At 38.1% G+C, this 27471-nt stretch overlaps 1 protein-coding gene across 2 annotated transcripts in view; it reads right to left on the bottom strand.

The window, feature by feature from the left end:
- mei1 (meiotic double-stranded break formation protein 1) overlaps window positions 1-27471 on the bottom strand; it is a 58583-nt gene that overhangs the window by 21452 nt on the left and 9660 nt on the right. The window contains exons 7-22 of one of the 2 annotated variants that reach the window (XM_007560238.2): window positions 25425-25603; window positions 24221-24335; window positions 23274-23393; window positions 21455-21554; window positions 18486-18620; window positions 17202-17316; window positions 15930-16021; window positions 15470-15617; window positions 14235-14346; window positions 10933-10993; window positions 10261-10355; window positions 6912-7068; window positions 4481-4631; window positions 2394-2576; window positions 1253-1375; window positions 909-1098 (exon numbers count right to left, since the gene is read on the bottom strand). In XM_007560238.2, coding sequence (XP_007560300.1) covers window positions 909-1098; window positions 1253-1375; window positions 2394-2576; window positions 4481-4631; window positions 6912-7068; window positions 10261-10355; window positions 10933-10993; window positions 14235-14346; window positions 15470-15617; window positions 15930-16021; window positions 17202-17316; window positions 18486-18620; window positions 21455-21554; window positions 23274-23393; window positions 24221-24335; window positions 25425-25603 — 2076 coding nt within the window. The remainder of the gene's footprint in view (window positions 1-908; window positions 1099-1252; window positions 1376-2393; window positions 2577-4480; window positions 4632-6911; window positions 7069-10260; window positions 10356-10932; window positions 10994-14234; window positions 14347-15469; window positions 15618-15929; window positions 16022-17201; window positions 17317-18485; window positions 18621-21454; window positions 21555-23273; window positions 23394-24220; window positions 24336-25424; window positions 25604-27471) is intronic. The other variant, XM_007560240.2, reaches the window with a different exon arrangement.

Raw genomic sequence — 27471 nt, 5'->3', positions numbered from 1 at the left:
CATTTCTTTAAATAAATGTTATAGAGACACGAGGTAGAGTGTTAAGAACGAGATGTTTGAAACAAAAACAAACAATTCATACAACTAACTAAAGAAATCAAACTAAATAAATAGATGTTAGCTTTTTGTGACTTGAAAATCAAGAATAAAACATTTTCAGAACTTATTCTACATGAAAACGTCACATTATGCTCACATCGACTGGAAAACCAACAATCTGGCTGCATCAGTGCACAAACACTTAACCTAATAATTTGCTGTGTGTTATGCATGCTGCATAATCAGAGCACAGAGAAAAAAAACAATCATTCAAGTCGATATTTAATACGACATTCTCGCTTATGATGAGTGGATTTAAACCTCTCCCTGAAGCAATGAGTGAAATCCTTTAGTGTTCGTTGAGTGGTGGAGCATTGAATACATTTTATCTACAGCAATAAATATCCCCTGTAGGAAGAAACCCACTAATTAAACCTGACAGTGTGAGTATTATGCGCGTCAGTCCAGTCCGGAGCCGTTTATCTGATGCATATATGGAGATGAATTGCAGCTTGTCTGAGTAAAGATGAAATTATCTTGCAGACTTGAATCAGTGATGAAATTTAACCAACATGTGTCCGTTCTAAAAGAAACATAGAAAGAATGAATCTATGACTGAGGTGGATAAATTTAGAATGAACTAATCTATTGGTTTTATCGGTGCCCTACAAGCAAGGACGACCTTATTTCTGCAGGGATAATTCACTTTCATTTCACTGCTTTGTTTTATAGATTTAATTTGACATATTTTACAATATTCTGTTCAATACGCTGAAGCCAGTGAATGGTCTTTTATTGTGATGTGTGTTTCTATTTCTGTAATGGCTGTGTAAATCTTTACACCCATGACTTTGGATTACGTTTTGTACCTGCTGCAGCGTGACCTTGTCCCGGCCCATTAGCCACGTTGTCCACACTGATCCGCTGCAAGGCCTGCAGCAGGGCTGGCCTAAGACTTGTGCACAAATCTGTGGCGAACTCTCTTTGTCCAAGCAGAAGAACCTTTAGCACGTGCAGGACATGTTCTGCAACAGGAGCCTGTCCACCAACAACCATGTCCTGGATAAACACAGGCAAAACAAGCTAAAGCTACAAAAAGCTTCTATAAAGCAAAGAAGTTACAATAGTACCTACAGAAAACAGGATAGATTTTTAAATGCTAATTTTAAGGTTTACAAATTTCTAAACTGTAGCAATAATTTATTAATCTCACCAAAAGGGTCAGCATCACGTTTGGGTGTTTCTCCATAAGAGCCAGCAGCTCTGAGGTTTCCCAGTCTGGCTCCTGATTCTGCTTCTGCTGCTGTGTTTGGCTTTCTGTGTTTACATCACTCTGCTGCAAGCAGGAGTAAAAATCAAAAAAGGGCTTTTCATTATCCTGATCGCAAGATCCGGAAAGAAATTAAGGTAAACCATTAAGGTTATTTTATTTTTAATTACAATATAGAGTATGGCTGAAACGATTAATTGGATTAATCAGTTATTTGAAATAATCGTCAATTAATTTTGCAATCGATTAATCGTTGACTGAAGCATACATACTAAAAAAAAAAAAAAACCACGCTCTCAGACTAGTAATTAAGCCAAAACTGTAGAAAAAATAAGTCACATTGTCGATTTAAGATGAAAATAAAACCTCTGTCTGTAAATATGTTCAACCCAAAACTCATAAAGTGGTAGTTTTAGCTTCGCCCGCTACAAATTCTGCAAAAACAAACAAAAACCGGATAATCAGCAGATCAGATCTACGACATTCTGAGCATAAAGGGATCAGCTTTTAATATATTGATGTAATTCTTTAGCTGCATATGCATCCTTTGTTGCAAATAATCAAGTGTACACTTAGAATGTTAAAATGTTTTTTTTCTTATTTAAAAAATGAATTAATTTAATTGTAAAATGTAAGATGTAAAATGTCCACCTGGATATTTTTGCTTATTTTAATTTTACGCTTTTCTTTAAATGTCCTATGAATAAATATATATTTGCCAATTTATCCATAACAAATAGAGCTTTCAATATCTAGCATGTTATTCTCACAATTTACTATAAATTAAAAGAGCGGCCCTCAGATTAATTTCACTGCGTGGTACGGCAGGGGGTGAAATGACCATAATAACCAGATATCGGCTGGAAAGCGCAACGTCTCCGCTTTCAGAAACCGTTGGAATTTTCCCAGGTGGCGAAACCACAGTACTGCTTATTTGGCTGGACCGCCGGCGCTACGTTTAGGACTTAAAGGTTTAAAGGCTTAAATGAAAAATCTGCAGAATGTACAGATTTAAAAAAAAATAAAAAATCTGATTAATCGATTAATTGCTGACCAAAACGATTGTTAGCTGCAGCCGTAATACCGTGTCCTGCCTTGCTCCTGTCTGCGATTTCTTGGCCAACCAGAGCTCCAAGACCAGGGCGCCGTACTTCTGCGCCAGCTCTGGATAGCGCCAGATGAAGTGGAGCAGCGCCGGGTGGTGGCTGTAGAGGGAGGCGAAGCTCTGGCAGGACGACAGCGCTTTGCTAACGTAGTTCAAATGAGCCTAAAACAGATGGGCAAAAAGAAGCACGATGAAAGCAAAGGCCTTTCTTCGAGATAAATATACAAAGCAGGGAGATTGCTTTTAAACTGAGCTGAGTCAGAAAAGCCTAATTTAATGTCTTCCTTGTTGATATGATATAATCTAATCTTTCAGAAAATATTTACCTCAGAGCACTTTCAGAAAAGCTGTTTAATGCTCTTAGAAATAAAGCAGCACGCATTTCCAGATAATGTTATTTGTTCTGCTTAGCATTAGATAAAATATATTAAAGATTAAGAAGGGTGCCGGATCAAGGAGAGCACGAGGAGATTTTTGTGCATAAAGATGGATAACGCCTGTTAATCTTGGATTATGAGCAACCCGTTGACTTCCACTTTAATGATTTTTACATTAGATCTCGGCGAGAGATGGAGCTTCTGCTGATCTTTGCCTCTGTGTGCAGGAAATCCATCAGTCTGGGTACCGTCGTACTGATAAAACCCGGACACAATAAAACAGCGCTGGCTGCCATTAAAGCTTTCACGAAGAAAGCAGAGTGATTAAATATTTTCCTTAGAATGTGAGAGCTGAGTCAGTGAACAGAAAAAAAGAAAAAAAAAGAGTCTATTTATAGCTCAGACCATTTGACTTGGCTTGAAAATGCAATTGTTGGGGTGGAATAATGGCTTAGTAGAAAAAAATGCTGGAAATAATTACTTTAGCTTCTATAGTGCCTTAAAGAGAGCGCTTTATGGAAATCTTTACTACTTTGGTTGATAACACACGTTTGAATGTGTGAATCAATTCAAATTGACAGCTCTATCGTTCTACGTCTGAATGAACCGTTCATCTTCTCTGGGGAAAAGTCAATTACTCTCAAATTCACAACAGAAGAAATCCAGCCTCTTCAGTAGATTTGCATTTACAGTGCCTTTAAAAGGTATTTACACCCCTGGACGTTTTATCATCAGATGCTACGATTTTTCTTTTTGTGTTTGGTAAAACCACAAGTTGGTGGTCAGAGGAGCCGTCAGCGTCTTTTCAGTCTCTTGTACTTGGGAGCGAAGCACATAGATGCAGAAATTGTAGTCAGTGATTTTAGAGAAGAGTTTTGGATTCAATTCGAATGACAAACTTAAATTTTCATTAACTGAGCAATACTGTGAGAGCTCTGGTACATGCAAATAAGCTCATTAGTGCCGTTTACAAACTGCCGCGTTGCTGGAGAAGTGTTTCCATTTCAGTTTTGCGAAATACGCAAATTTAAATATGCGAAAAACAACCTCATCCTGGTGCAAAAACCTTTTATCGAAAAATATACCTTTTTTTTAATTGATTGTGTTTCGGGGCGCAGTAGTAGCAAATTTATTTTTTTGTGATTCCAATTTGCGCAATTTTATCGTCACTGGAAACGAAGCTAGTGAGATATTTTAGATCCTCTGCACCCCGACTTCAGCTCAAACACACAAATAAATTAATGTAGCAAAAAAAAATATTACCAGAACGGCTGAACTGGGTTTAATGCTGTACTGCTGATGGAAGGTGAGGATTGGAGATAAACACTCAACGCTCAACTCTAGAAATCCTTTCCAGGGTGGGCAAATTTATGAAACCAACTTATTGCACATTTTAATATAAAAAAATAAATACATGCAACGTTTTCATCTGAACGCATTACATGTATAAACATTTTTTAAATAATTCAGCAAAATCTAAATATTTTTTCACATCTAAGGACCCGGACATTTTGAGTCGTGTACAATCGAGAGCCTGCAGCCTCGTTTCCTGAGCTAAAACTTCAGCATTGAGGCCATTATTAAAAAGGGAGCAGCAAAGCCAAACTGTGAAGTTGATGAAGTTGTGCATTGCAGCAGACAAAGATCAACGCTGTGTCCTTCTCTGTTTGGAGAGCTGATCAGAGTTACCCCGTCGAGACTCGGGCTCCTGTCTTGGGTCACTGCCAGCAAGTAGAGGGCAGAGCGGAGGACAGAGCGGGGAAGGACGCAGTCGCCCTGCTCCTGCACCGACTGCAGCAACACCACCACGCTGGAGAACACGGCCTGGTCCGGGAGCAGCCTGGGTCACACAAACAAACACAGCAATGCCACGACCTACCGACTCACAGGATCGCAAACACAGCCTCTGTTTGGACTTTTATGAGATTACAGACACACAGGTGTGTGAAGAAGTTACAAAAGTACTTCTCTACTGGTTTCTACAAGACAGAAATACACAAAAACAAGAAGGACTTTTGTAGGAAGGTTTCAGACACTCTAAGCAGAAACAGAATCAACTCTCAGCCTCCAAATAAAATGTAGATCTCCGACATGTAAATCTTGGTGAGATCACAAAAAAAGGCAAGGAGAGATTTTTATTGCCCTACCCTGGAGGTAAAGCTACAGAAAGACAGATACAACTTTTAAAAGGACAAACAAACATTTCTGAGGGCCATAAAACATCTACTTGAGAAACACAGTGAGTGTGCTGGAGCAGTCTGGCGGAAATATAAACCTGAACAGACACGTCAACACAGACGGTTTTATTTCTCACCCTGCACCTTTAAACGCCACCTTGAGAATGTCAACCATGCAAATAATGTTTTAGAGAGAGTTCCCTGAAATACGGCAACACTGAATTACAGTTGAAGCGAGGCTGATAAACAACATTTACACTTTTTACACTGCCTTGCAGACATGTGTACAGTCTGTACCTTTTCAAAAATGTTGCCACATTAAGACAAATACTGCAAAGAAACCAACATGAAGAAGAGTTTGAATGTAGCTGCATTTCCATATGTAGCTGCAATGCATTTCATGCAAAACTGATTCATTGCTAATGCAATTTGTGGTGTTTCTGTTAAATAAGAAACACAATTAAAATCATATGTGACTAAGTTTGTTCACGTGATAAGACATGCCGTGCCTCGGTAATCCAACTACTTCCTGTTGTCTTCTTCGTGGCTTGGCAACATCCAGTTGTTGATCATGTGACTTGTGTGATGCGAAAAAATAATTTCCTCTGCACTTTTGTGAAATAAACCAATTTTGATTTTTCAAAAAAACAAACAAAAAAAAGAAAACACCTCATCCTAGGGAAAGAACCTTTTATCAAAAAAGGAGTTTTTCCTAAATCGGCTTTTCTCCATGAAGCAAATTTATCTTTGAAATCTCAAACTGTGCAGATATAGGGTCATCGGAAACATAGCTTGTGAGGAAAATTAAAGTTTCTTGGTTTTTTCTTTAATAATTAAAACGTGTGAGATGTTCAGTGTCCCGTTGTACTCACCTCTCCTTTACTCTGGTACCTCAAAATAAAATCCAGCACAAACAATTGCCTTAAAAATAAATTGACCTAAACTGTAAATAGAGTCAATCAGGGCATAATTTAACTCCAGTTTAAAAGCAGCTGCTCTATGAAGCTCTTTGCTAGTGAACGTCAGTCAATAACATGGAAACTTCCTAAAAACCATTTGTGGAGATAAATACTAAAGGCCCCGTTATAATCTCTGGGGCACATTCAGCAACATTAAAGTCTCTGCAACTTTAAGGTTCAGACAATAAACTATAGCAAAGATGAATGGTTTTTTCCACTGGCAGAGAGTACAACAAAGTTTGGTGACACTGTACTTTTCCAATTGATTCCCGCAGCACAGTTAATATAATTCTCCTCAGAGAAACTCGGCAGCCAGTAAATGACTTTCCTGATCAAAGACTCCTTTTGTAGCAGTGCAGCAGCAGTGCATGTAGCTATAGGCGGCCGGTCTGAACTTCCATTGCTTTTCTTATTAAACTACTCTGCACAAGAGACTGGATAACAAAGGCCGGTTCTCACTGTATGCTGAAATAATTATTTGTTCGTGACATTTAAATAAAACACCACAAGGCGTTCTGCGCTGCAGATTGTGTGTGGATTACGTTCTGGTATGGCAACCGACTCGCAGAAACAGTTTGCAACATGTGGTAAGAACGGCTAAAGGACCGCCAACGCCGTCTCACTCTTCTCCTTGGAGACCATTTTCAAGGAGAAAAGCTTTCTGATGCAAGAAAAAAAGGTTTTCTATTGAAAATAAAAATTTAAAAAAACCTCTCCCACCATGTGAAAGAAGATATTGCTCAATAGATTCAAGAACAATGTGTAATAGCTTCAGTTTACAGGAAAACTTAATATGATTCTTTTATTCTGCACTCAGCAAGGACAGGGAAGAAGAAAGCGCTCCTAAAAAAAACAAAATGCTATTACACATCCCCAAAGTGTTCCCAAAACACGATTAAAGCCATAAATTATTTAGTTTTTTTTTTCTTTACAGTTTCATTGCTTGAAGGTATTTGCTGTAGTCAATACCATGAGTAATTTTACCTGTCTCCTTGCTTCAGAGCCAGGTAGAGCATCATCACCAGGCAGTACTGGACGGCCCTCGGTTCTTGATACTCACACAGCAGAGACGGCCAGTCTGACAGGTGGCAGCGCAGAGCAGGAAGGCTGCACTGCAGAAGAGTTTCCACCTCATCAAAGTCTGGGGATGAGGAACAAAACACCAACAAAGGATGTTTAGACATCAATTCTTATGACCAAAAAAAAATATATATGGGTGTAAATAGAGAGCAGCAGAAACACCCATTTACTGCAGATTCACTGCAGCTTGTTGCCACTGCTAAAGTCCTGGGTAGGAAAACCCGTGAGGTTGTGCTGATTTGTCACTTTTCCAACATTTTCTGGCAAAACCATAAATTAGGTCAATATCTGTCTCTTCAGAGAACAATGCTGTCATGGACGTGTGAAATTGATATCTGTAGCAGCAAACATTAGGTGCTTTAATAAAGGTAACGCACGGCGGAAAGATGAAGATTTAAACATTTTAGAGCTTTTTAAATTCTTTTAAACACTTTCACCCAGTGTTTGTCGTCAGATGTTGCTGTGGCAACACCCATCTATTGATGATCAAAATGGATTTCTGCAAGATTTGTTACGTTCAATTTAAGATAATTAAGATTTAGATCTTAAACTGATTAAAAAAACATAAGACTTCAACTTCCGGGTAATAACATGATCTGACATGTGATTCCATAACCTTTTGTTAGGCTTCAGACAAACGTCTTCAGTAGTTGACGAGTGAACGCATGTTGGAATACTGACAGAAATGTTTGGAGTTTAATCCCTTAAACTATGAAAAAACGGTTTTGGAACCAAAATTTCACAAAGTTTCACATTTTTCAACAAGCAGCAGAAGTCAGTTGGCATAAATATGATCACATTTTAACCAATACTTTACCAAAACCACCTTTGATTTCTCTTCAGTGTTCAGTCTTCTTTTGTAGGAGTCTATAAGCGTCTTACATCTTAACAATATTAATCTAGAAGTTCTTCAACTCAGATTATGAGGATAATCTGAGCTGAAGCTGACTAATGATTTTCTGTCAGATTTAGTTTTAAACTCTGGCTACGTCATCCCAAAACATTAATTTTCTTCTGGTGATGCCAGTTTTGACAAGCGCTCTGACTCACAGTGATGATAAACATAAAAATCCCTCTTCATCTCCAGTAAGTGCTGATGAATTCAGCAAAATTGGAAAAAAATAAATTCAATTATATTATATTATACTCTTCCTCTTCTTCTGAAGAGGAAGAGTAAAAATAAAGGCAAACATGAATGAATGGATTCTAAAACAAAGGCAAGGAGGGAAATAAAACATCTGAATCAAGGAGACTGAAGATGGTGCAGATAGCAGTGATAAAAGTGGCAAGGCAGAAAATGGAGCAAACAAAACTCCAGCTCACACTGTTTATATACACACACACACACACACACACACACACACGCACACACACCTCCAGGCATGTGTGTGTAACATGCTTACTGATACACATCTTACATCTTGCTGCTTGGAAGACATATTTTACTGAACAGTGTAACGTGTCCCCTGGGGACAGCTGCAGACACTGAGATGCTTTTATACATTTTACGTTTTATTTAGCAGCAACATGGAAAGTGTGAGAGGAGAAACAGTGATGACTTTGATTCTGTTCTGATTTTCATTCTTGTTGTTTGGACTCGTGCTGTACAAAAGTATACTGATATTTCTCCTGCATGGATGTCTCGGAGCATGCTCACACATTCAATATAAATGTGACCTTTTGAACTTTATCTAAGAGCGCCGACAGTCGGTTTACGTTGGGTGTTTTTTTTTTTTTTGGGTTGTGCTGCTTTTAACACACTTTCACTTCTTGTGTTGCGTCATGTACAGTGCCTTGCAAAAGTATGAAGACCCTTTAAGCTTCTCCACATTTTGTCACAGAAGGAAATGGATGCATTGTTTTCAAAACAGAAAATAAACAACACTCTGAAAAGTGTGGCATGTATTCAGCTTTAATGTTCCAGGGCCTGCTGTCTCAGTAAGTAATGCGTCATTTAATCGCATGATGAATTAAAACAAGCTCAATTTCCATTTGCATGATTTGTTGTTTTTCTCTTTATACCAAAAAAACAGATGACCAAAGATACTTCAGTCTGGGGCTTTGGTCTTTTTTGAAGGACAATTTTCTTTACAGAGACTTTGCAATTCATTTTATTTGTTTAGTTTATTTAGTTTGGATATTTAAAATGTCTTCCAGTTCCAGTGTTAAATGTTCATTAGAATTAAAGTTCATTCATCTTTGAGAGTGCGTTCTTGCATCATTATGCCATTATATTACTTGAAAATGGTCTGAAAACAACAATGTTATTGTTTATCGCTATAACTTCTGGGACAATTTATCGTCCAGTAAAAGTTGTTATTGTGACGGGCCTAACCAGTATTCCTCTAAAATTGGGTTTGGCTGTTTAATCTCAGTATTTCTTTAGCTTGTCCATATATTCTGGATTAAACTTTAATATAAAAAAAAAACCAGCTTTTTTTTCAGCAGTGGAGTCTTGTGCAGTGAGCTTGCATGGAGGTAATTGCATTTGAGTGCATCATTTAATATGTCCCTGACAATTCCACGTCTTTCTGAAGCGCCATTAGCATCTCTTCATGAAACTGCCTATGGAAAAAGAGTGTCTTCAGTCAGAGGCTTCTTCAAAGTTGTTGTAGTACAGACTGCTACAGGAGGTCTTTCCTGCTCTTTAATTAGACGGGATTTAATTTCCCTCTGAGATCAATAAAGTATGTTTGAATCTGAATGTCAGAGCTCTTTGGTTCTTGGATAATGATTTTCATTATTGTGCCTCTCTGCTCTTTCCGCCACTAACTTCCCAAATTCCTGCTCCAAACCCAACACCACCAAAATTATTCGCAGCTGTATAGCAGTTAAAGACGGTTCTACAAACCACTGAACCGGTGGAGGTAAAATGCACACCACACATTTACATTTTATTTGTAAGAAAAAAAAAATCCTTTTCCTTCCACCTCAAAGTTAGGCGCCATTTTTGCTTTGGTCTACCACAGAAAATCTCACAATAAGACACATTTAAATTTGCGGCTGCAGGCTGGCACACCATGGCAAAGTTCAAGGGGTGTGAATATTTTTTGCAAGGCGCTGCACACCACCAGCAACCACATAAGTTTATGGTCAGCAGCATCTACATTTACTTCACACTTTTCTTATATATATATAAAACTCTCCAACAAGCTGTAACTCTAGGCAACACAAAGTAAAATCACATTATTGTCAGTAGTTCCTAATTGACTTTGTGCACTGTGGTGCGACCGTGTATGCAAGCTGTGTGTACCGTGACTGGAGCCACAGGGAGGGTCTGACTGGAAGAGGAGACACATGCTGAGTTTCTGCAGAAAACCACAGCAAGCTGCGTTCAGATTTGGGTTCCTGCAACAATTGACAGATGGGAGAAACGTTGACAAAACTCAGAATATAACCATGAGTGCAGAAGATCACAGCAGAAAACAGCAGCAGAAACATCGTCTCCTCTTAGGGAAGCTAAGGAATACATGTGCACCCGGTGAAAGGCTGGTTTATGGAAGACTGAACTGTGAGACACAGGACAGGATGTGCTTTCACACAGTCATGTTCAACATGAAAGACACACCGAGTGCAGTTCACTTTCATTACAGCTCAGAGCAGGGGGGGGTCTGAAGCCTTCTTCAACCACAACCGCCGTTGCACACAGCAGCACAAACGTGCAGCCTTGGACACGTGCAAATAGCAGTCAATTTGCTTACTTATTAGACAGATAATGTTGAAACTGCAGGTGTAACACGTTTCTGAAAAAGCCATTTCAGAATTCGTAGTCGTGTTTCAGAGTTGTTTTTATTTTTTATTGCAATTGTGTCACCGAGTTCTGACCGAAGACACAGAACATGAACACCTCCACGTCTAAACGGCGTCGTTTTGTTGACTGCTGTTTATGAGCGTCCCCCCGTCTCTGTATAGTCTGCGGGTGTACCTGTTTCCTGAACAGAGGAGGGCTTTATGCTCCACCGCCAGCCGATAGAAACCAGAAGACACTGGAGGGGTGAGAAGGTGAGGAGGAGAGCAATTATCCGTCAATGAGACAACAGTAATTATTCCAGGGACTCCAGGATGTCTTCTAGGACGATCCACAGCTTGTATCTTTAACTTTTAACTTCCTGTGAGACAGAATGTCTTCTACTCTGTTGTGTTTCACTTGCAAGCAAGAAAACAAGCTCGTCCACTAACGCTTGTTTTTAAAGTGGGATTTGAATAGTTCCTTACACCAATAAACTATCGTGAGAGCTGTTGAGTTTCAGTCAATTGTAACTTGTTCAGCTTTTTATGAAGTACTTCATCATAAATACCTTACAGGAATGTTTCAGTTTTATTTTCTTCACAAAATTATAACAGGCCGGTTTAAATAGTTTCACCATCAAGCTGAAAATCCTTCGGACGAGGTTGTTTGCTTCCTGCAAGTGAAATACTGCGGCCAGCGTACGGCATGCCGGAAATAAGAAAATGTCAATGGAAGAAGCAATAATGAACCAAATTTGACATGTAATGAAATGTAATTTGAGACCTTGTGTGATAAATCTGGGCTTATTTAAGATTTCCTGATACCTAAGATTGGGATGATTAAATTTGATTCTTTTGAAAGCCCTGAAGGCTCTGGGTAAAACTGCTCTGGGTCTCATAATTGAAGTGCGTCTTTATATTTCGTCCTCTAGATGTGTGAAATTGATAGAGACATACCCAACAGACTCGCAATATCAAAATGAAAAAACCCTTCAGAAAGACGGTGAAATTAAAAAGGACGTTTATATGACTCCAAACCAAACTGAATGAAACTTGTAAAGAAAAGCATCTAAAAACACGATGAAGGTGGAACATGGAGAGAGACATCTGTTGAAATAGTAATGCGCAGAATAAATCCAACTAGGTTTATAGTACAAATATAGCATTCATACTTTACATGTGAAGCTCTATTTTGAAGTTGAAGGCATTTTGAAGGATCAGAGTGAAACGTGGCCACAACAGTCCACTAAAAAGGCTGCAGGGTGGTGAAAACGTGCTCTGCTAAGGGTTTTTTTCTTCTTCCGTTTTATGGAAATGTTCTACATCAATCCTGCAGAACACGGTTTGGTTCTTCTCTGCATTGTTTTAGTCACAGCTGCCTTTCTGATGAGATGCCGACTTCTCTGAAACTGAGGCCGATTGTATTCATGGACTCTGACATGAACCTCCAGAGCCACATTAACCACAATACATTAAAGATCTGTTATTGCTGTACCAACCGTCTAGACCCCTCAGATCTTCTGGTTCTGGTTCTGCTCTGCATCCCCAGAACCAGGACCAAAAGAGGAGAAGCAGCATTCAGTTTCTATGCACCACAGATTTGGAACAAACTTCCAGAAAACTGTAAAACAGCTGAAACACTGGGTGCCTTTAAATCTCAACTTAAAACCCACCTGTTTAGAGTTGCTTATGGCTAAATTAGGGTTAGAGTGTGGGTTTTGATGTCTTCAATGTTTTTATCTTTACTTTTTATCTATTTATTAATTTCTCTTTCTCACTGTCTACGTTTTAATGATGTAAAACCCCCCAGAAAATGTCCCAGTTAAACGACGTTTAACTAAAGTCCTACGGGGTTTAGAGTCCCAGTTGACGGCGTTTCAACTAACACGGTAACAACAGAAATGTAAGTCGATTTTAAAATTGCTAAAGTCCGAGAGGTTGGAGTCCTTGTCAAACGGTGTTTTTGACCAAATTCCCAGAGGGTTCGAGACCTAGTTAAACGATGTTTAACTGAAGTCCTAAAAGGGGCGCGGTTTTAATGTTTTTCAGTTTTTTAATCTTTTTTTTTCCCCCCCCCTTTCTCTTTCTCACTGTTTATTCAATGTCACATGCTGTTTCTATTTTAATTATGTAAAGCACTTTGAAATGCCTTGCTGCTGAAATGTGCTATACAAATAAAATTTGATTGATTGACGGCTTAGTTTGAATTTCTTTTTAGTTTTTGATGAAAGCAGGTCAGCAGCAGCAGAAACCAGAAATGGTTTCTGCTGCCATTTACACAGGCACAAAAATACAAGTTAATATTAGAAGTTAATATTAGATTGCATAACAATTAAGGTTAAACTTAAACATGTTGCGTCTGCTTCCATATGCATGATTTAAACTTATGTTTAAAGCTCTGAAACATGAAAATCAGTTTAATTTAAAAATATATCACTGTCAGACAGTAAGGGGTCACCACAATACATAGAAAATTATATTAATTCAATACTTTGATATGAACACTGAAACGCCACTTTATTAATTATTCAGTTGTTTATCAAAAATAGCAAAGCAGCCAATCACATCGCAGCAATTCAATTCGTTCAGCCATCCAGACACGGTGACGACGACTTGATGGAGTTCACATGATGCACTGTGTGATAAAATGCAAAACATTTTAAAGTGGGTCCGTAACCATGACAATACGTTACAATTGCCTCCACAGTGAGCTGATCTCCATCCAATGCAGAACCTTATTGAAGAACGAACGGGATATTTGTGCCCAAAAAGGTCTGTGACGGTTTGTGGCGTTTCTAACCCCTCGTTGAAATTATTTAGCAAAGAATTACAGCAGGTCTGGAACCTAAAGGGTTAACATGGTAATAGCAAAGTGAACCTAATAAAGTGGCCGGTGTTTGTGAATTTAATTGAAATGCTTTTTTATCAGAGAGGAGCTTTCAGTTGGAAGAAGCAAAACTTTCAAGATGAATAAATGTACAAACTAAAAGAAACCGAGTTACCAAGTCATCACATTGTTCAGAACTCAGAAATTAAAGTAAATCTGGTTATAAATAGTAACACATAGGTAAATTCTGTTTTGCACTTGACTCTAAGACGTTGGGTTAGAATTTACATCTGACAGCCTTAAAAAAGTACAAGAAGTATTCACCTATTTTATGTTATGTATTTTTATTTAATTATTATTTTTGCAGAAATTAGTTTTCACCTTCAAACTAAAGGGGTTTTTGTTGTAATTTCTTTTATCAAAAAGGCCAAACTGAGTTGATCATGATTTGTTTGTAAAAGCAATAAAAAGGATAAAACATCCAAGGCGGTGAATATTTTTAAATTAGCACTATATAAATCATATTACATATCAAAGGTCAGCATCGCTTTAACGTCCTTCACATTACAGAGTGGATTTTTACTAACTTTTCATAAAGTTAAAACTACCTCACAGCTACATCTGGAAATCCACTACATCTTACACTCACTACACAGAGATATAAAGCTCACCCAGTTTTTTTGCAAACTGTGGCATTAAAGACGGAAGGAGGACAAACTGCGAACAAAGGATGGAGTAGAGCGACTCCAGGATCTGGGCGCTAGGCGGACCGTCACATGTTCTCTGTGGGTGAAACACACAAAAAAGGTTCAAAGAACAGAATAGTTACAACACAAACATCGATAAACATGCACCATGTTGTTCCATGTTTGATTAATAAGACTGAGATCTAGGAATGGACCAATTAGGCTGCTGCTGGTCAGCATGGATTTGCCATGACCTTTAACATTTTTACCTGCTGTTTCCATTTCTGATTCATTTTTATAAGAACTATAAAATATAAATGGAAGACAGAGCAACACATTCCTTTGATCAGGTTTTCATTTTCAAACCAACAATAAGGAACTGCAACTTATTTTGTATTTTTAATCATCTTCCTAACCTTTATAGTCTTTTCATTCAACTAAAAACAAAAAGGGCAGCATTTAGACAGAAAGTAATGAGAGTATGCCTGTCATAATAACAGATTAATAAATTGTCCAAGAAGTTATTGCGATAAACGATTCTTATTTTGAGACCATTTTAAGGTAATATAAAGGTAAAGGCATTACAATGCAAGTTCACCGTCTCAAAAATCAGCAAACTTTAAATTCTAATGAATGTTTAATGCAGGAACTGGAAAACATTTTGAATATCAAAATAAATAAACAAAACAACAGAAACGACTAATAAAATGAATTATGGAGTCTCCATAAACAAAACAGTCCTTCAACAAACAAAAAAAAAAAGAAGGTTTTAGTTTAAATATAAGCAGAATATACTTTATTGTCTCTTAGAGGAAACTGATGCACCAGAGTGAAGACTTATGTCATCCAGTTTTTGGTAGGAAGAGAAAAACGATAAATCGTGCAAATGGAAATCATTGAGCTCGCTTTAATTCATCATGCAATTAGGTGATTTATTGTTTATTGTGACAGGCCTAGATGAGAGTTTTTAAGTGATGATGCATGGATGAACTGGGGAAAACCAGCTGATTATCAAATCCAAACACAGGAAACATCTCCTGCAGACAAACTGCTGCATCTGAAATGAGGTTGTAGTGTTACAATTTCTGTACACATTTCCAAATCTATAATATTGTGTACATTTCTTTTTTGTTTTTGTACAAATTGTCACATAGTTTGGGTGTGAGATGAATGGTTCCATCATTCAGATATCAGCTCTGTAATCGTGTTTCGGGCCTTACGAGCACAGCTGGTATCCACACGGAGTCGCAGCAGCGCAGCAGACACTGACAGACGGACTCCAGCGAATCCTGAGCGCCGCTGTGTTTATAAGGGGCCGTGAACGGGTTCTTCATCAGAGCCGGCTCTGACGCACACTCCTCCGCGAGCCTGCAATGTAAACAGGACTTTTGTTCAAACGCAGACACAAAGCAGAGAATGAGACTCAAATGATGCGCAGAAAAATACCAGAGTATTATGTTTTTCTTTCCAATTTTACTTAAAAAAAAAGAAAAGTGACCTTTACGCAAAGAACTGTTTGATCGAGTTCAATTTAAAATCTAATAACACGTTTCACTCGTTATTTCTAAATTAGGAACATTCATTAGAGAGTTTTATTTGAACAAACTGCTGCCTGTTTGTTGAATCACTGGCGGAGGTCTGCGCTAATTATTCTATCGAGTTCATTGAGCAGTTTGTTACCTGCAGGCTGCCTGGAAACAGATCAGAGCCTGGAGCAGAAATCCTTTGGACCGAAACGTCTGGCTGCTGGAATCTGAACTTCGTTTGTTTCCCTGTAACATAAAACAGAGCTGGGTGAAGACAAAAACAACAGAGACACTGCAAAACTCAAAAAGAAAGAGCTTTAAACAATATTAATAATAGTTATTGTGTCTAACCGTATTGCTTATAAGCAAGGCGTGTTGATATTCTGTGTTATTTACTTCCGTATTAGTGAAAAAGAAAAACTTTTTTAACAGAGTTCTGACTGAAAATCAGTTCATCAGGTGTGAGTTTTTCATTTCCTAACCTGAAACAATCGTTCTTCAGGGTTACAGAAAATGTTGATGCTTCAGAGGTCAAAGGGCAAACTGGTTCAAGGTTGAGAGAAATGCAGCAGTAGCTCAAATATCCACTAATTACAACCAGAGAACGAGGAGGAGTACAGTTTAATGAACAAGCTTTGGGGCATGTAAATGCCTAGTAGTTGGTAAAAATTATATTTTTATACGCTTTTTCCTTTTTCTGGTAAGTTAAAAAGATTCATAAACCTTGTAGAGGCAAACACAGACGACTGGCCAACCAAAAACACCTGTTGTTGCATTTTTAAATGTGAATATAATGGATGCAGTTTTATTTGATCAAGTATCTTTTTTAAAAGAAAAAAAAAAACATGGCTTGGCAATCTGGCACGTTTCTTTTTTGTTTTATTTTTAATCTGTTTTGGTAATTAGTTGTAGTTGGCTAATCGCTGTTGTTGAGTCAGTTACTACTATCGTTATTTTTGCTTTAACATCGTTTTGTGTTGCAACGCTTTGCATTTATGTTGATAGAAGAACAGGGATAAAAATACACCAAGTAAGGAATTATTTAGCAGACTTTTAAAAGACTTATTGATTAAATTATTTTACACAATCATATATTCTTTCACATCTGTTGCCATTAGCACGCTCGCAGAGAGACTCAGAACACACAGAGTTACCGAATTAATCATTACAGCACCTACAGCGACCTTGACTGCTTGAGGAACATAATGATGTAGAGATTTATGAGCAGAACAGACAGGGACCTTAGTTTGAACTGGCTTGTAAGTTTACTTCCCTCTGAATCAAGTTATTTCGTCTTGTCAATGTCAAAGAGTCAATAATGAGTCGGATAATAACAAAACAGATCAACAGTTTGTGCAGTTGTCATGCAAAGATTGGCTTTTCTTTTTTAATTTTACATCTGCAGGTAAAACAAAGTGTGACTTGCCATGCTGCGTCGAAGAGAAGGGGAAGTCAGAATCAGCTCAGGGAACCTGCTGCTGATGGCCTCCACCAGCTCCTCCAGCTGTTGGTACTGGACTGGTCTGGACTGATGGTTGAGTCTAAAGAAGACAGAGACGTTCCTTCGATTAAGGAAGCACCTTCTGATACACTGAGAAGATGGACTGCAAAGAAAAAGCCAGATATAAACTAATGAAGAGCCTTTTCACCGCGCATTAGCTATGATTTATGTGGGCTGCAATGTGGACACAAGTCCTTGGCAGATTATAGAAAACTGACAACGTTACAATTTACTCTCCGTTTCCTGTTTTGCTGTAAAACTCGAGTAGATTTGATCTTAAGCTCACAAACTGATTTTTTTTTGTCTGAAATGTTTTTTGTTACACCAGATGTAAAAGGATACACAAAATATGGTTCCAAGCAGAATATTTTCCTGAGGTCTTGGCGGATCAAAAAAGATTTCACCTTGGCAAAAGTGAGAAAGAATTACAAAAAAAGAATTACATTTTATTTTTAATGTAGTTTTGGATGTGCAGTAAAACGATTCCAGTCAGATAAAATCTCAAAATGTGAAGTTTCTGAAGGCTGATTCTTTAGTGAAATAATGTTTGCATGTGTCATAAGTCAAATTAAAAAATAAATAAAAACATACATAGGTCTTAGCAGAACATGCATATTCATACCCTGCAAATGCAACTTAATCAGGTGCAGCATATTTTACTTCATCTCCCTCTGAACTTGTCAAAAAGAGACAAATTACAGCGCTCTCCACCATTACTGGGCGAGATACAAGGAAAAGCCTTAAAATAAATTATTACTGAGAGTCTGCGTCCCCAAGATGCCACGTTTTGTTGCAGGTCTCTAAAGGTGAGCTTTGGAGATATTTAATTTTCTTACCACGCTACTTATTTTGAGTGCAGGCAAAATAAACTTTGGTCCTTCCTCCTTCCGCCTTGTTTGTCCCAGTTTCTATTGTTGGGCCTCAGCTCTGACTGTGGGGAGACGCTAATTTGCAGCACTTTTATCAGCTGGCTTTGAAGACTTTTTAAGGACACCGATTTAAAGTCAGGACTTTCATTATTCCTGCATATCTTTACCATAAGCAAGTTAGAACTAACTAAAAATACAACACAGGCTCTAAAAAAAAGCAAGACAGAAAAGAAAGAAAAAGAATAAACATAACATATTTCAAGGGTAGAGGTAGCGATATGAACCTCCTTGACAAAATGCATCTCATTTCTACGCATGTCTGCATGTTGGGTGTTTGTACCTAAACAAAGCGGTTGCAGCTTTGACGGCCTGCGCGGCAACCAGCAGGCAGGAGGAGGAGACGCCGGCTTTCACCGCCTCTGACACCGCCACGAACCCTGAAGCGCTGGGGAACAGATGTACGCCTGGTGGCTGTCTGTTCACACACGGACACATGACAAGCCCGTCGGTACATCTTGTGGTGCTCAATACGTTCAGGATATCAGCATAATAAAAGAGTACATTTTGGTTGGTGTGTTTTTTTTGTTTTGGACATAATCTTTCATTACGGTCTATTTAAAGAAAAGGGAGGACGTATTTGTCCAGGGTTTCTGCAGGTATTACCAACTCAAATTTAAGGCTTTTTAAGACCTTTTAAGACCATTATAAATAACATTTAATATATATTACATGACTAAAGAATACTGCATATCTTATAATGTAGTAGTGCTAAGCTTTTTTGCACAGAATGGACATGAGATAGTGGAAAAGACGAAAATAAATTTGCACTTCTCCATGATAAACGCAAAAAATGCCAGCTACGCAGCTAGCTAGGGGTTATTAGGGTTTATTAGCAGCTAGTTAGCGGTAGCCTCAACCGCCTTGAGTTACAGAACACAATTAATATATCTACACATGACTTAAACATTTCCTTTACAGAAAAAATATGTGAGAAAAAATAAACTACACAGAATATATGAGATTAAAAAGTCCTGCTGCGTCAAAATTTAAGACCTGTGATGAACATATTTAAGGCCAACTTACTGTTTTTAAATGAATTTAAGACATTTCAATGCCTTCATTTTAGATATGTGAACTTTAGACTCTATGAGACATTTTAAGGGGGCAGCATTATGTAAAATACTTTTTGAGCTAATCGGAGTTGCAGTTTTTCAATATGATTACTTCCTAAGTCTGGACTTTCAGAAAGAGCAGGAGCTTTTAAGGAGACAGAAGCCCAATTTCAATTTATGATGTCAGATTTCTCTCAAGTCACATTTGAAATATATATAGCCTTTTTCTAATAACTGAAAGTAACGTAATGGACTACTCTATAAAACGGCACCATGTGCCTGGAAAACACATGACACTGTCTCTTTAGGGATCCACGGACATGCCGTTAGTCTCCTTCCTGGAGTGTTGCTCAAAGGTTTGCTGTGTGGACATCAGCAGGGTTCTTCTACGTCACTGCGCACTGTGTTTTCTTTCCTCCAGGCTAAGCAGCCTGGAGGAACACATAATAAATAAATGGCATTGACCTCTTAGCATTACAAATATCACCAAAGTTTGTCTACCCGTAACATCTGTGGACTGTTGCCACAATAAGTGTCGCATAGAACATCCTAAATAACACAGGCATGCTCGATGTCATGTGTACAAACATGGCACAAAATTTCCCATCGAGCTGTTAAACTCTCAAAATCCTAAACAAACAAAACTCCAAACTCTGCTAAAAACCACACACACACCCTCATCCACCCACATACACACTTGTTTTGGCTTGCTCAGCAGTTCAGCGCTTAAACGTAGCTCTTAAAGGACAAATTTCACTCTTGGATTATTAAATCTTTTATCTCCTCTATCATTACCATGTGACCAGTGGCATTCCATTAAAATTATGTCAACCTTGCAAAAATAGGACAGTGTTTTATTAGCCAGTGATATATTTTCATCATGTGGACACCAGACAGTTCATTTAAATCCAATTAAACTCAACAGCGCCGTACTTAACATGTTTTACAAGAAGTCACTTCACTGTGCCTGCTGGTGCAGCTGGAGTTACGGCTTACGGCCACTTTTTGGGCAAGTAATCCAAGAGTAATTCGCATACTGTCAAAAGTGAAAAATATAATTAAGTCTGTAATAAATCACTCAAAACATAACACTATGCAAAGACATAAGAACACCGTAAAGTAATTAAATGTAAATAAATGGGTATTTTTATTAACCAGGCCAATTAACATAAAGGACAAGACAGTTTTTATGCAAATGTTAACAAAAGGTGGAAATTAGAACTTGCCCATTGGCAAAATATGGGTAAATTTCATCAACCCAGAAGCAATTTCAACAATTGCTTCAATGTGAGGACAGCAGCACTCCTGAGCTGTGAGAAACTACATAATCAGTAGCAGAAGAGATGATTAGTAATATGGTTTTCCTGGCAACTGGGGCATTTTGGGGGGAGAATATGGCTGACCTAACTGGACGCTGCCAATCAACCCTCAGCCGAGCGATGCCAACTCTGTGGATGCAATTATCTGGATATCAGCTCAGCTCATCAAGCTCAAATTGTATGAAGCTGAAGAGTCCGATGTTAAGATGCAATATGAAGCAAGAGCTGGTTTTCCGAATGAAACGGCAGCTACTGACTGCACACACGGTACAGGATAAACCTGTTTGTGTCAACAGGAAGCTTTTTCCTTCAACAAATGCAAACTGTAAGTGATGCGTAAATACAACAAAACATTTTTGGAAAGTCGGTCATGTATTCCCTCAAGAGAATTTATTCAGCTGAAATGGTGTTTATAAATGTCATTTTCTGAGTTTAAACACAATATTTGCACATGAAGTACTGGGTGTGCTGATTATGCTTTAATACAATCAGTCATTTTAACCAAATATTGTTTTGTACTGATATTTAAAGCTATAAGTTCATTTGAATGGATAGAAATTAAATCTCACACCGAATTTGCCTTTTACTTTTTTGATTTAGTCTCCAAGTCGCTGCTTTTATTGTGAGGTGATTAAAAAGTTTCTCTTTTGTGTATTTACTGCCAAAGAAATTAAATAGTTTTTATACTGTTTTTAGTATGTTTTTGACCTACCTTGAATTCGTTCAGGCAATAAAAAGACACCAAATTAAACGGATAAAATATTGTTGCGTCACAAAACATACTGATTTAACTGCAGTTAAACACATCAATAACTTTTTAAATTGCATTTTTGGCAACCAGAATCCAAAATTCATCTCACAATTTTGTAAAGACGCACCTTTCAAGTATTTCGGTGAGGAGCAGAAAACCTTGTTTTGGTGCTTCCAGATTGCTCAGCTGCAAAGCCTCCTTAAGACTGCGCACCAGGGACTCGATGCCTGGCACCCAAACACAAACCAAACATACAATGGGAGAGAAAAACAAACAACAAACAGCAGCGTCTTGCTCAAGTGTTCTGACATCGTACATGTTATACACTGTCGGCTACAATAACTTCTTACATTAAAATATGTGACAAGGCCTTAAATAATAGCAGAAATTATGCACCCAGAAAGCGACCCTCATTTTCATTCGTTTTACACAGCGCCAATGAGCCGTGTTTCTAATTTACTGCTACATGGACGCTGCAGTAATGAGCTCATTTTCTTACTGATCTAGCAACAGAATCCAATATCAAGAAGTGTACAGGCAGATATTACGCATGCAGGCATGTTTTTTCATGAATAGCCTTGACAATTTGTTTGAAAAGGGTCACAAGAAGAAAAGAAACAGCATGAGTATGTCCGCTAGCCTGGTTACTGCCTTCCTACGCTCGATTCTCATCTCCCTTCAAAGCTCAGTTTGAGATTTCTCCCATTCACTCTGATTCCCTCCGGCAGAATTTCTACTGGGCCAATCAGCGAACAGGAGAAGTTGTTATAGATGACCTTGATTTTCTGCACCGTTATAAAATTCTAGTCTGTCTGTAGTTTTAGCAATGGCAGCAGAGGAAATGAACAAAGCCGTTCAGTCCAAGTTCACTGTGCTTCCAAATACTGAATTAACATCAGCAGCCAAAAAAAAAAAAAAAATCATAACCTAATTTTGAATGTAATGAATTTTATGGCCCGCCTGCAGCTTGTGTTTGCCAATGTTTGGACTCCACTGGACTAGATCTAATATAATCATTGAATTTGCACTTTCATACAATTTAGGATTCATGAAAATGGATAAATGAACAAATGGATGGATGCTGGTCACTGCTGCTAAGAAATTCACTGCTTGCATGAAATCTGGAGGAAGGAAACAGCTGCAGGTCTTGGCAGCTCATTTCCCATCAATCCCACTTTACAGAACGTTACATCAAAATTTTCAAAACAGCAACAATAACTTGAAGTGTTGTACACAAGAGAGGGGTGCTTGTGTTAAAAAAAAAAACTCTCCTGGATGAAAACACTTTATATGTCAGAATAAACAGACAAGCCTCTGAATTAAAACTAGCATTTAACATGAATTAATTTAAACTAACTTTTTGTCAATCAAAAAAAACTTGCACAGCGACTCTGTTCTGCATGAGCTTCTAATGGCCAGTGATCAATCATCAGTTATTTTTAGATATGCAAACATAGTGATTAAATACAAAACTGAAAACTGGTTTCCGATCCGTTTAAACACTCTCTCTCCCGACAGACAGACAGACGAACAATAATCAGAAGTGAAGCTAAAATATGAAAAAGCCATGTCATCTCGTTTTAATGAGGTCATGAATCAGTGCAATGAAAAGGGATCAAATTTCAAAGCTGGCTGAGCTTCACTTCTGTGGGAGAAAAAAGTTTTCATAGCAAATATGCACACAGTTGAAACCAGAACTTTGCATATGTGGAATAAAAAGACACATCCACCTTGTTTTTTCTTACAGTTTTAAGTTAAATCAAACCAAACATCTTTTGTTTTAAGCCATTTAAAATCACCAAAATTATTTCTATTTGATCAATTCCACAATGAGAAAAGTTTGGTCCGATTCCACTTCAGATATTGAGGGGAAAAAAAGTAGATGTGTTTTTTTTTTATTCTGTGTATGTAAACTTCTGGTAACCGTTCTGAGTCTGAGGTCTCACCGTATACGGAGTGGCACTGGGAGAAGAAAAGCGGCTCCTCGGTCAGCAACACCAAACAGCTGTAGATGGACCACAGCAGCATCTCACTGCTGCTGCTGGCCAGACGGTCAAAGAGGAAACCTGAGAGAGACGGAGGCACGATAAACGACATGTACAGTCACTCTGCGACTCTGGAAAACTGTTCACTTAACTGAGTTCATAAAGATATTTTCCAGCAATGTATGTAAGGTATACAAAAAAAATAATAAAAAATTGCAATCTGTACGATTCAGTGGGAGAGGAAATATTTAGCTAAACTTAACTGGAAAAGTAAAAGAAAAGCAGGAAAAAATTGTGAGACAAATCAAAAAGCATACAGCTATGTAAAAAAAAAAGTAACATGACAAATGACATTTCTTTTGAGGAATAAATTGGAAGCCCCCTACATTTTATTTCAATCTAAAATGGCTAAAAGCTCATACAGATGCATGTGACAGGAAAAGCCTTATCAGCGCTTTCACGGAGATCTCCTACAGGTTTAACGCTGACATTTCGTTCTGTTTGCTCTTACCAGCTGAGGTGACGGTGAACACCATGTGGAGATCAAAAGAGCTGCCTGAGGCCTTCAGAAAGGAAAACCTAGCAACCTAAGAGTCTGGTTTAAATTTTAATATAATTCTTACTGTATGGAAAACAGTTTATAAGAGAAGGACATTCAAAACTAATGCAAACTCGCACAGGTCGAGTCATCCCAAAAGTAGCCCATCAGACTCTGAAAATATTCTTAAATGTCATCAATAGCAAGCGTTTGGTAGCTTTTTTTCATAAATAAAACAAGGTTTATCAATCTTAAATTATATTTTATTCATTTTTAATAAAATAAATACAAGATCAGTGTGAACTTTTTGTAAAAAGGACTGAATATCTGAAACATCCGAACGGCTGATCTCATGTCTAGTGTGTGATACCTGGTAAATCGGCCTTGATGCAGAGAGCGCAGTACTGACTGGGAGAATGAACCAAAATGGCAGCAATGCACTTCGCACTGGTCACTTGCAGCGACTCATCACCGCTCAGCAGCAACTGAAAAGTAAAATGTTTTCATTGGGATCCGTCAGATATGAACCTTAAAGCATCACCAGAGTAAAACTTTGCTCTGCATCAAATACATCTTAGCTGATTTCCATTCCAAAAACAAGGACCATAAACTATAAATATGTTTTTTTTACATGTACAGCTTGAGTTACTGTAGATTAAATAAATCAACATTAAACCAGATTCAGTGTTTTCAGGCCAACTGTAAAAATAAAACATGTCCAGCTAACATGTCCAGAGTATTACATACTCTGCATATTCCATTAATTAAAAAAAATAAGTTCTTAAGTAATAAGTATTTAAAAAGATCAACTGACTGAAAACTTTATTACTTATAATTAGAGTGAAAATTACTCAGATCACCTAGAAAGTTTACATGAAAAAATGTTATATCCTTCAGCAAACGGAATAAACTCTTATTTTTACATATTTATCCTGGAGAACCGTCTGGAGAATACTGAAAGCAAACTCCATTTATATACTTTGTAAAGCTGTACAGATGCCCCAAGTCTCCTGGTAGTTTGAAAACGAATCAACAACTTCACATAGCTGCAGAAAACATTCACTTCTGATGAATCAGCTTTTCATCTTGCAACTTTTGGTGATTTTTAGATTCATAAATGCTGAAATCAAGGTTCCCAAACAGCAGCTCACAAGCTGATTTGAAGGGGGGTGGTGGTGTCATGCAGGGTTCATCCCATCAGTTTAACACAGTTTATTATCTGACCACAGCTGACGTAGGCGTGGACGAATGAAATTGCAATATATTTAGCAGGATTACTTGTGTTGTTACGGGAATATTAATTTGACACAAAACATACAAAACATACAAAACAACGGTGATTGAAAGATACCGGCTGACGTCATGAGCTGTGAGCGACCACTGAGAACATCCACCCAAATATAATCTGCACATTGATTTCCCAGACATGAAGCACAAATATTTGTGTAGGCTAAAGCCCAAACTGAACCCCTGTTCAAAGGAGCGTTAATCCGGGATTAGAGCTTGTTGTTACAATGATGGTCAGTGTTAGAGTTCGGGTCTTGGGAGTGGAAGCAGGATGTTTGGACAGAGACCTTTTTCAACAGGAGAGGCAGTAGGCTGTGGTCAGTAGGCTGTTGCTCTTGGTCCTGGATGAGGGACGGGCTGTTGTTGGTGAGGACGTCCTCATCCGCGTCGCACATGAGCGGGCCGCCGGAGCTGCTCATCAGAACCGACACGGCTTCTTCGTACTTGACCAGCTGCCAGAGCAGGCCTGACAGACGAGGGATACAACGGACTCTGATGACTTGCTTCGAAAGTATAAGAAACGATCACTCAAAACAGATCCCAATGTCTGTAAACTGTGATAATCTATTAAATCTACACATCAATTCAAGTCGAAAACAGGCCATGTTATACATTACATAAATCAAAGCATCTAAGTTGGACTGATGACGAACACATTCCTAACCCTGAAGCTAAAGCGTTAGCATTAACACTCAAAACTAGAGGGATGCTCGTATACGCTGAAGAAAAATTATTGCATTATCTGCTGTGACCAGAGCCATAAATAGAGTTTTCATCTAAAGTTCAATTCCTGAGTTTTCTATAAAACAAACAGGTGCATTGATTTTGATACAAGAATTGACTTCACTTTGTTTTTTTTTTTTTGTCTTATGGAAACAAAACTTGAGTGCACTTACACTAGAATATGCATTTCCATGTGGCTTGATTGTCAGATAAATAAGAGCGTTTGAAAATAACATTAAAGCAGGTACTAAACCTACTTTTCATTAAGCTCACATTTCTGTTCATTTTTTATTGATCTGATGTATATTAAATGCCATGTTTCATTAGGCATAAGAGGGAAATCATGACTAAGAGAAATAGAGGCTTGAAAACATCAGTCTGTGTATAATAAATCTATACGTTTCACTGAGTGAACCGAGTTGCTGAAATAACTTCAATGACACTCTAATTTATTGAATATAAGCGTATACCTGGTTAAATATCCATTAGCAAGTTAGACCTTGACTTGAAGCTTTTTGTTGCCACCCAGAATGTCTTTTTGTCTGGATATTTGATGGAGTTAATTAAACTGGATGATTTGCTTGCCATTAAATGGCTTTTAAGCAAAGCAATTTGTAATTGGATTGAAATTGTTGAATTTATGAAGTTCATTCCAGAGGCTTGATGTTTGTCTGCTGTTAAACGTTCCTCCCCCTACCTAACATTTCTATCATAGCAACTAAATTGCTCATCTTAAGTCTTGTCCGATCTTACAGCTTTATTTCTCAGAAAGGGTTTAGCTTGTCCATATGAAGGACCCAGGTTTCAGTGGAGTTTGAAGATGTCGATTTGCTTATCATGATCTTGTGTTTTCTGTGCTCTCCTCTTTCTCTCTTCCTGGCTCCTGTTCCTGTGTTTCTAGTTCTCGAGAAGAGCCGGGCTCCTCCTGCTGTGTTTTAACTCACCTCTGTCTAATCATCTCATCAAGACCGCAGCAGGTCTCCCCTGGCGCCTGATTGTTGGCCTTTGTTGCGATAATCAAGCTGTCGTTGTGTAATGTCCTCAGATAATCCAGATTGCTTACCTAAGGTCTCACTGGGTCCTGGAACAAACTTTTCTGGGTCTTACCTTGAGCCTCCGAAGATTAAAATCCTGATCCTTCAGCAGGCGTTAGGCCAGATTTACAATACCTACCCACAAACCATTGCACTTTGTCACTGACTAATCACTGGAAAACTCACCTGCACATACTCTCTTAGTCAATTTTCTTGGAGATCGGTGCTTGAATAGACAACAATAGTAATGTAGTGAAATCAAGTTCCCAGTAGGGTTATGTGTTGAAGGTTTTCTTTTAAATTTAAGGGTCAAAGGGCAATAACAAGGTTAAAACTTCAAAAAATAAGTACCCAAACAGACACTGAAACTCGTTTTGGAATGGAAAAAGAAGACAAACATCAGTTTCTTCAATGAAATCCCTAAAGCTACACGTTTACCCTATAAAAGTTTGCTAAATACGCTTAAAACCCTGACCCATCCCAACACACAAACCGATTTAAATGACTCTCCCAAGTCCTTTAAGCTTAGAAGGTTGTTGAAGGTGATAAAAAACAGATAATTCAAAATAACCTCAAG

Source organism: Poecilia formosa, unplaced genomic scaffold (assembly GCF_000485575.1).
Source record: "Poecilia formosa unplaced genomic scaffold, Poecilia_formosa-5.1.2 Scaffold114, whole genome shotgun sequence".
NCBI lineage: Eukaryota > Metazoa > Chordata > Actinopteri > Cyprinodontiformes > Poeciliidae > Poecilia > Poecilia formosa.
The sequence above is the reverse complement of the archived record's forward strand: the minus strand, read 5'-3'. Positions and strand labels throughout refer to the sequence as shown.